Source organism: Callospermophilus lateralis, chromosome 14 (assembly GCF_048772815.1).
Source record: "Callospermophilus lateralis isolate mCalLat2 chromosome 14, mCalLat2.hap1, whole genome shotgun sequence".
In the NCBI taxonomy this organism is placed as follows: Eukaryota; Metazoa; Chordata; class Mammalia; order Rodentia; family Sciuridae; genus Callospermophilus; species Callospermophilus lateralis.
Window position 1 is genome coordinate 15,162,630 of NC_135318.1, and position 10,346 is coordinate 15,172,975.

The 10,346-nt window shown below is 46.2% G+C and overlaps 1 protein-coding gene across 1 annotated transcript in view; it reads right to left on the minus strand.

Moving 5' to 3' along the window:
* Apob (apolipoprotein B) overlaps positions 1 to 7,538 on the minus strand; it is a 40,426-nt gene extending 32,888 nt beyond the window's left edge. The window contains exons 1-7 of the mRNA XM_076833624.2: positions 7,466 to 7,538; positions 7,078 to 7,116; positions 5,970 to 6,085; positions 4,643 to 4,788; positions 2,607 to 2,760; positions 1,784 to 1,939; positions 378 to 502 (exon numbers count right to left, since the gene is read on the minus strand). Coding sequence (XP_076689739.2) covers positions 378 to 502; positions 1,784 to 1,939; positions 2,607 to 2,760; positions 4,643 to 4,788; positions 5,970 to 6,085; positions 7,078 to 7,116; positions 7,466 to 7,538 — 809 coding nt within the window. The remainder of the gene's footprint in view (positions 1 to 377; positions 503 to 1,783; positions 1,940 to 2,606; positions 2,761 to 4,642; positions 4,789 to 5,969; positions 6,086 to 7,077; positions 7,117 to 7,465) is intronic.
* Positions 7,539 to 10,346: the final 2,808 nt, after the last annotated feature.

The window sequence follows — 10,346 nt, forward strand, 5'->3', positions numbered from 1 at the left end:
CAGTGCCAAGAACACAGTAATTACCCAATAAACATTAGTTAATTCAAAACTGATTGGATACACAAGTCTCCTGTCAAAAATCCCAAATCCTCCATGAAACTATTCCTAACCAGGGCATCCTGCAATGGTTACCTAATTTTCTGGGTCCATGGCCCTTAAAGTCTGAGATGTATATTGTTGGTTTCAAAATTGTTTCATATGCCTAAGAATTTTCTGTCAAATTGCCTGTTTGCTTAAAAAGGAGGTCAGGTATGGGCTCTGCTTTGTACCTCTCCGTAACTCCCACCCAGGCACAGCCTAGCTTGGACAAGGGCACAGGAGAGTTCAGCTCACATAAACCCCTTGATGATGAGTTGGGGGAGCAGCAGGAGACCTACTTGTAGGAGAAGGGCAGGAGCAGGTGTTGCTCCTTGCAGATGGCTTCCGACACATGCTTCCTCTTGGAGTCCAGGGTATATTGGCAGGACTGGCTGCTGCTGAGCAGGGTCGACAGGGGGCGGACCTGTGCATGAGGTTGGAGAGTGAGCATTTTGAACAGTTCCTGGGGTTTGGACCTCAGTCTTCTGTCACAGTCATTTTCCTCCAAGGTAGGGGAATGGGAGTCCTGCACCACTAGACAAGCTCAGTAAAAGTCAGCATACTCAAGGCTGTGAACTCTTCTTATTTCACCCCAGCAGAACTCTCATCCTGCACATGTGTATGCCTTATGTCCCACATACCCATCTGCCCCCATATAATGCCACGCATGCTACTACCTATTAGGTTTTCTTTGCCTAGAAGCCTATCCTTGGCTCTCTCCCATTTGCTCATCTGTTGTATTTTTCAGGCTTGTGCTCCACATCCTCCATAACTTTGCCTAATGAGCTACTTGCAAATGCTGCACCCTTCCTACTCAGGCTTAGAAATGCTTGTCTACACTGCTCAGTTGACTGCTTTATCAGGTGTGCTGTGCATTGTATTTTATGGGCATGCATGTGAACCTTGCTTCTGCATTAGCCTGGAAGCATCTCCAGGGTAAGGTTCATGGTTCACCCACTACTCTCCCTCCCTTCGTAGGAGTAAACATAGAGCAACCTCTCTGAAAAGACCCTAAACCAGTGCTTCAGCATCCTCTGACTATGGCCCCCATGATCATCAGACTCTTTGTGTTTAGTCCCAAGGACAAGGACCTTGAACATGGCCCAGCAGGGCAGTGATTGCTCATCTTTCATGTTTACTGAGATAACCTGTGCCTCATGTTCTGGATGATGTGACAAGAGGTTAGGCAAACTCAGGTCATGTGGTGCTATGTGACCTAAGCTAGCAGCATAGAAGGTCAGTACTGAGTGGGTGGCCCAGGCAGGAGGCCAGTGGGCCTTGATTTGGTCAGGGTCACACGTAGTGTGTAAGGACAGGTGGCTGGGATGAGGGAGAAAAGTGAACACAGGCCTTAGGACCTTAATAGAGGTCAGATGTTGGGACAACCAGCTCTCACACAGAAAGCAACAGCAAAGGACTTTGCCTTCTCAGGGATGAATCGTCATCACGCTCAATTGATGGCAGAGGGCTCAGTGTCACAACAGGAGGACCACTGAAGGATAGAGCTCTGGCCTGATTCTAGTCCTGGCACAATTAATAAAAAACAGTGCGGCCTTAGCAGTCCTTCTAGTGCCTGGTCCTTGGTGTCCTGCTCAGGAACAAGCCGGGCAGGATCTTCTCAGAGGTCCCTACCAGCTGGAACATTCCTGAGGGCTTGTAAGAAGGACGCTGCTCAGGGCAGACTGCAGGCTGGTATGAGACTCACCAGGCCCTGGATGAGGGCGAGTGGGCTGACGCCCGTGCTGATGGGCTGGAAGCTGTCACACTGCTGCAGGTCCCTCTCAGTGGATATCTGTGTTGCCACATTGCCCTTCCTTGTCATGACGGTAACGTGAGTGGAGCAGTTTCCATACACGGTGTCCTGTGGGAGCAGAAGACACATTCAGGAGCATTCAATATGGGAAAAGCCTTTAGGTATTTGGGAAGGGCTGGGAAAGAAGCCTGAGAGCAAAGGCAAAATGAATGTAGATTTGGGAAGGACTTTTTTCCTGCCAGCACTGCTGGTGCCTGGCCAGCCGGGGCTGGGGGAGAAGAAAAGGTGAAGAGCAGCTTGGAGGAAAGGCCTGTGCAGGATGCACCTCTGTGTTCTCCGAGCACCGTGGAGCTGAGAACTCAGAGCACAGGAAGGACTGAAAAATGTTCAGAGGGCTGAAGAAAGTTGGATTCTCTTTATGCTGAAATCTGACATTTTTAGAAAGAGGCTGGCAATATATTCCAATCTTTTTGGAGTCTGCCATACACACAGGCTTTGCCATGTTGTAACCTGTGGGAACTGGAGGGGGAAGAAGTCCCACATAGAGAGATCAGGAGTCCCAGTAAGTGATTTAAAATTAGACCCAACATGATTGACCTGCTTGGGATGTCCATCAATGACCCCAAGGGACAGGAAGAACCTCAGGTTCTGGTATTATACACCAAATACAGGGTCTCCTATGTAGCCCAAGCCAACAATCCATTTCAGGTACCACTGACTGGTCTCTGACGTGGGAAGTGAAGTTTAGAGGGTTTTCAGCTTTCTAAATTCTCACCGTGAACAACACTTGTTTGTCTTCTTCTGTCTCTGGGGGAACCAGGAGTGCAGAAATGATGCCCCTCTTGATGTTCAGGATGTGTTTGGGTTCACCCTTCTCTGGGTAAAGGAAAACTTTCTTCCCTTCAGGAACACCCAGCCTGAGCTCATACCTGTCCCAGAGAGAGCATGTGGTCACGGAAAGGTCCCCTCTCCACTGTGAGCCTGCTGGAAGGAAGCTTCTGCTTGGCAGGCTCCTTCTCAGTTGTTAACATCAGTTCTTTACAAATATATGCACACACACGTACATATTTTCAAAAAAGTACAGAAACAGGTAAAGTTTTGCCATTATTGCTCTTAATTTTTTTTTTTTTTCTTGCTGGGCTCATCTCTTCCCTGTCTGTTCTCCACCCACCAGTATGGACACCCGAGGGGGTATTTCATTCATACCTCCCTGTTCATACAATTCTACATAGATTGTGAGTACAAACACAGATACATAAAGATATTGTAATTATTTGTTTTATGCAAATGGAATTGTATTAAGCATACTTCCCTTCATGTTGTTTTTCTCATTTAATTATATTCTAGGAAAACCCTGAGTCACTTGGTAAGCTCTAGGAGATTCTTTTTTCAAAAGCTGTATAAACATTCCATTCTGTTGTTATTTATAGTTTATTCAACACATTGCCCCATTCGGTGGCATTTACTGGACTTTTTTTCCCTTTTTTTTTGCCACACAAACAATACTGAAATACATATCCTTATGTGTTTATCTTCACCTTCATGCATTACTGCTTCTATTTTCATGGGCTTGAGTCCCAGAGATTGGAACTGCTGTGTCAAAGGGTATAAGTGTTTTCAACTGGAATAGCTATCACCCCGTAGCTCTCATTCCCACAAGCCATGTGTGGGAAGAACTTTTCCTCCCTGGCTCACCAGCAACAGGTGCCATTGCTGTTTTAAAGTTGTCCAGTCTGAGGGGCGTGGGGTAATCCCTATCTTATTGTAACAGTAATTTGCATTTCCTGACTACTAATGAATGTGAGCATCTTTTCATACATTTGTTTTTTTATATGTTCTCAGGTCATGTCTGGAATTCATGTTGACTTTGGTTTTAGAACCTTCTCATTGAGGATGATTTGGGTGCCCCAGGGCCTGGCTGAACCTGTTCTAGTTAAGTTAGAAGGACAAAGAGACCAGGATTTTCTCCCGTATTTCTGCACCTTTCAGAAAATTCCAGACATGGTGAGGCAGGCCTAGAAAGCCCACATGATCGAGAGTTAAGAGTCCCCTGTGTTTAGAGAAGAGTAAGGACTAAAAAATAACTGCTATTCCTTCCTGCCACCAAACCCCTTCCCACCATGCACATCGGAATCTCAGGTAAAGTGAGGTGTTTGGATGGAAGAAAGAAGAGTCCACGCAAGCCTCTTTCACAGAGAAAGGACTGGTTTCTGATGTTAGCAAATTGGAAGATGGGCAGGGGTAGAATTTTTTATGCTACAAACTGACTGCTTATACTGTAATTAGGGACAAAGCAGAGATAATGTTAAAAATATTTAATGGCTGATACAACACAGGTGCTGGAGTGTCAGAAGAGATGCCAGTTGTAAACAAAGTCCTGGCCTTCTGGTATGCTGCATGCCACCCTGGGTAGAGGACCACTAAAGCCTTGTGCCCCTTTGCTCCCACTGAAAAGACCCTGTGCCACTGTATGTTGGCACTAAAGACCCTTTGCCACCATCTTGTTTAAATAAATTGCCTCAAAGAGTTTAAAAGCATGAGATCTTTTGGAAACACATTTAAATGATAATTAAGGCAACCTGACTTAGGGAGGGTAAGTAATGCTTTTTCCTCTTTTAGATAGTTCTGAAAATTCTGCAGTTTCCTGATCCATGGTGAACACCGATTATAATACACTTATACTCACAGGCACCTAACATGAACACACATGATCAAGCCTCACAGGACACACATATGATTAAGCAGGCATTCACACAACACAGCCAGGGATGCAAAGAGCTCAGAAATACAAATGCATGAGTCCACCCTTACTTGGACATGGCAGCTGCAAACTCCTCAGAGTTCTTGGTCTTCTTCAGCAAAGGCTTGCCCTCAGCGTTGAAGCCATACACCTCTTTCAAGGTACATTGGCTGGTCTTCAGGATGAAGTTGCAGAGTTGGGGAACCTCTAGCTCGACCTGAGAATGGAGGGTAGCAGCAAACTGAGTTTCTCTATCAAGCACGGAGAGATTTCCCACAACCCAGGGCTTCATGTCTAACTAGGGCACCGGGGTAATGGTTCTCTCATGGGTCTCCATGCATCAACCTAGGCTCTGTCCTATTTCTGGTCTTTTCCTCTTTCAGGGTAACAAGTTTCTTAAGTTTACACCTATGCATGGGAAGGAGGATGTCTTTTTATTGGCTTTAAATTATTCACTTCAGTTACAAAGAACTTGGTGCACTTAGTTAGAAGACAGAAGACTAAAAGTAAGAATTTAGGAAGAAAAATAGGAAGTAGGAAGTGGCTATCATTGGTTTTCACAGCAAATATTTCCTTCATGTCACCCGAAAACTGTATCCTCTAGGGCCTGTTGAGGGTCTCACATACAGCTGCGGTTGAAAGAGTATTACCCACCATTATTCAAAGAACTTTTTGTCATGACAGGTAGCTTTACATTTGCACTGTGTGATATGGTAGTATGAGCCACAATGGCTATTGGGCATTTGAAATGTGGCTAATAAGACTCAGAAGTGAATTTTTAATTTTATTTAATTTACATAGCCACGTGTGGCTAATGCTTACCTTATCTGACAGCACAGACAAGGACTACAGAGCCCTATGGAGAACAGGGAAGCTTCTCAACCTGCCTCCTCCTCCCCATACAAACCTTGACAGTAGCCCTCTGATCTATTCCATATGGACAGGGACAGGACTATAGCCAGTCTCAAGAATAAGCAAAGTTTCATTTTAGAATGAACTACATGTTTACATGCTAAATTTTTTTCCATTTCTTTCTAGCAACAGTTTGACTTTGATTGTAAATACCACCTTTCCCATTTTCCTGAGATGCCCACCTCTCTTAGCTTACTCACCGGTCCTCCCTTGTGTTGAAATCTATAATCCTACATTTCTGGTAAATCTAGACCATGTGTTCAAATTGTAGCATGGAAATTAATGGAAGAATGTTTTTTTCCGGGCAAAATTTTCTGTGGTGGACAGCTTCTCAGCAATGTGGCTGACTTACAAGCTGAGGGCCAGTTCTAACACTTTGAGGTCACAACAGTTCTGGCATGTGCTGGGACCTCCTGGAAGGTCCAGTTCTAGGCACCTGTGGAGCAAGCCTGGGCTCCAGGTTCCTCCAGCGCCCATCCTCCATACCTTGCAGTTGATCTTTGTGATGCTTCTTGAATCAGCAGTCCCAGGGACACCACTGGAGCTCTCTGCCTCATAGTTATACATGTACTTCCGGAGGTGCTTGAATCGAGTTGCCTCTTCTAAAATGAGAAATAAGTTTGTATATTAGTAATAGCTCTCCCCAGGCAGTCAGTTCTGGGCAGAGAGGGGTGGTGGTATAGATAATTAAAAAAATTGTAATTGAGCTCAAATTATTTTTAATTTTCTTTACATTATGTTAATTAAGCATTGCTGAACCTGATATTTAAATTAGCTGGGTTTCCTTGAACACATCATCTGAGCCACAGGGAAGAGAGTGCCAAGCATTAAATAATGGGGCTCCAAAATGTATAGAAGAGAACTTTGAAAAAGTTAAGTTTTGACAGCACTAAGCAAAGGGATAGTACTTTTCTCAGCTTGCAAATACCAAAATTATGTGACTATTTTTTAAATTATTTCAAATATCTTAGGCAAATTTCTTTAGGCATTAGGGATATCTGGTTAACTTTAAGAAGAAGAAATTTCTGGAGGATTCCACTATGAGGAAATTTTATAAACTTGAGACAGAACAGCATGAGCCCAATGTAGTGATTCCAGATGTCCACCAGATGGCGGTGTGGCACCATCAGAGGTCAGCTCAGGCATTCTCTAGAGAACATAGAGTACTGCCCAAGGCCAGCTCCTCTGACCTCCAGGGGTCAGGTAAACACCAAGGGGTGGGGGGCTGGATTTTTGCACAGAGGTTAAAGTCAGTATTTCTTCATCCCCACACACTCTGAATCAATGATTAATAACTGATAAACAGGACAGTGATGTCTCTTTAAAGTGTTCATAAGGCTGTCAGAGTGGCAGTCCCTTCCCTTCCCCATCCCCAGGCCAAATTTTTGGGACAAAGGGACTGGTAGATGAGGGTGTAGACCCTTGGGGGTGGGCAGAGGCTCAAAGCACTTGTTTCCTAGGGTCTGAGCAGCAAACACCAATCTGAGCATACAACACTGTGTAGAGTGAGGTGGCCTTGGTGACCAGAGGTCTAAAAGGGCAGTTGGCCTGGTGTGGGGGGTGCTGGTCCATGCCCAGTGAAGAAATGCCTTACTTGGACAGCTGGGGCTGACATTTTCCAACACCTCGTCTTCTGTAAGAAAAGAAAAAAGAAACTGGGTTTTTCCATGTCCTACTGAGGTCCTGGGGTCTGACGGGTAGGACCACTGCGTAGGTCTTGTTTTCCGGCAGGAAGCAGGTCTGGAGAGCTCAGGCCCCAGGCCCGCCACCTGCCCATCCTATCCGGAGTCTGGGGGAGCTGTCAGTTCGTCCCGGCCCCTGTCTCAGCGAGGCTGTGAGCCCTGTGTCTGCCCTCCCTCTGACCCAAGCCCAAGCTGCCCCAGTCACGGCCCCGCCATGGGCTTCCACCTGCTCTGGTTTAGGTCATGGTCAGATGTTGCAGCCCCGCACCCGGGGCTCCACCTGCACCCGGTCCTACTCACGGGCCCAGGCGCCAGCGTCCAGGAGCAGCAGCAGCAGCAGTAGCGGCAGCAGCGCGGGCCTCGCCCGGCCCATGGCGGATGAGTGGGTGAGAAGGCTCCTTGGCTTCCTGGCTGTGGCCTGGCCACGGCCGGGCGCCGCTGCTGGCTCCAGGGGCTCTTCAGAGGCTGCCCTGAGACCTACGCTGGCTCGGGCGGGCAGTAGGGGAGGGTGGGACTGCACGCCCGCGCGCAAGCACCCTATTTATAGGAGGCCCTGGATTAAGAATTGCAAAAGGTCCAAAGGGCGCATCCCTGGCCTGTTTGCTTTTCCACACGGGCTTGTCTCTGAGCCTTGAGGAGGGGCCTGGGAGGGGGCTCACCTCAGACCCAGCGACAGCCGCCCTGGAGCTTTCCTCCTGCCTGGCCTGGCCTGCTGGGGCTTGGAGGTGGGCGGTGGGGGCAGTGGGCTTATTGCCTGAGGAGCCAGCCTGCGCTGGCTGCCTTGGGGAGCTGGCCGATCACAAGGACAAAATCCACTCTCCTCCCGCTGACTCTGGAGCCCTTTAGCAAACCAGTTCTTAACTCCTGATTGAGATGTTTTCCTAGTCCTTTTCCATTTGGGTGGACTTTGGGTCCGCATGGAAGGCCCACTCCAGATCAGCACGTGTGGCTGAGGGGAGGAAGCTAGGAAGGTCTGATGAGTGATGGGCACTGGCCCTGAGGGGTGGATACCTTCTCAGGCCCAGCATGAGTCCAGGTGCCCTAGTCTTTCAGAAACCCAGTGAAGATGGTTCCAGGGGAGATAGCTCCCAAGAGTGACCCCTGGGCAGGGTCTTCTTGGGAAATTGAGGAGAGGAGACAGCTCCCCATCTCCCCACTTTCCTCCTATAGTGAGAGGCCAATGAAGAGCCACAGAGGGAAGGTGTGAACAGAGCACATTCCCTACCAATAGCCCAGAACCTTCTCAGGAATCCTTTCTTTCTCTTCTAAGTGCTGGGTCATGGGACCCAGAGAAAACTTTCTTTCTCTTCCTCTACCAGGCTACAGGAACTCGTGTTTGTATAGACATTTCAGCAGTCTTGATTTCACTAACCCAAGATCAGTCATTAAGGTTTATTGACAGGATGGATGAATGTCTGAGCCTGGTTATGTCTTAATTCAAGGCATTCTTATCTGGTTGTGAAGCGAAGATGCATTGACAGGAAACTGTGGGTACTCCATCAAGGTAGGATGTAAAGAACACTGAACTGTGGGGGTTAAAATTGCTGGAGGGGCACTAACTAGGCAGTGAGACTAGGTGGTAACCCAGGAGGAAAGGAGTGGAAGTAATAGTGACTGTATCTTGGAAGCATTAGGGAAGTTAGTATTTATTGCTTCAACGTGTCAGCTTTGTTTGACTTGTAAGCTATATCCAGATGTGTGCAACAAACTACTTGTAAAATTGTCTAAATGTTCTGATGGCATGTCTAAATGTTCTGATGGCATGCAGATGGTTCCAGAAAGGTCAATTCATGTATAAAAGCACCTGTTTCCTCAGAAGAGACATACCATGATGTTTGTCTTGTTTGCAACACCTGGGCCTCCACTTCTCTTATAGGTGCTGTCTGTAGTCACAAACTCCCTGGGTGTCCCTGAACTCTCTAGTGATCAATTGCTTTGCATCATTGTTAAAGGTGGATATTACAGTGGTCTCAGCCCGAGGTTGGCCAAATGTATACCGCTGGTTTCATGCAATATGAAAGGCCTGGAAAAGTAATTGCCTAGAAACACCATTTCTCAGCATTTTATGTGCCTTATTTTATGTGGGTTGACTTTCCACAGGACTAGCCCTGTCAGTGTTTGAGGAGATGGTCCTGTTCCCATGCATATTCACTTCAAGGAGAATGGGCAAGAATATTTAGAAGTAGAGAAACCAATAAGAGATGGTTAACATTAATTTATAAGCACAAGTTTGGGATTTCTCTGTTGGATGATAGATGCTAAGGTCAGCATCAATAGAAAACATAATTTTTACAATTTGGTATTTACAAATGAATCTGATAACGTCAATGCAGGGAAACACTGTGAGATGTTTGAAGACCCCAGCAAGAACAGTCACCATCTCTGAAGGAAAAAACATGAGATTCCAAAGTGCTCCGTTCAGCTTCCCTTTCTTTCCCTGATGGCCTTTGGAAAATGTCCCCTGGGTTGGGTACTCACCCTTCAACAGGATCCAGCATACAGGACCACAGAGCAAACGGCCAATTGCTGAGATATCTTGCGTACATCCACAGAAATACTGTAAGGATAAATATGTAAATATGTAAATATTTTAAGCTTATAAAATATACTCATATCCTTTGTTAAAAGCTATTTGCAAATATATTACTGCGTGTAACCACAGATGCCCCCCTTCATTCCCTTTCCTTTAAGCAGAACTTTTCGCAGTTCTTTTTCCTAAACAAGTTCTGGGTTTCAAAGGATAATGATCAGTTTTAGGAGAAACTTAAGATAGGATTAGGAATCAGGAAATCTTTGTGTATAAGGTACTTGTTTAACAGAGAAAATCCTGGTGCCAAGAGGTCAACAGTTGTAAAGGAAGTCAGTGTGGCTGTTAGACTCAGGAAGAGCTGATCTGAAATCCTAGCTGGATTTTTTTGTGAGGTTTGCAACTCCGGGCAAGTGACATCCCCTGAAGGCCTCTGTATGTTTATAGGACTAATGCTATCTACCACCTAGGAATTTCAGTGCAAATCAGGTAAAACAATTATGTAAACATAAAATAGCTAGCAAGATGCCCAGGAAATAAGAGGTACTTAATGCAAAGTGACTGTCACCATGCCTTCTGTGTGTTCCATGGGAATGTGTTTGCTGGCACTCTGTGAGCTGGCTATCCACAACCTGTATATAAACAGAGGTTAAC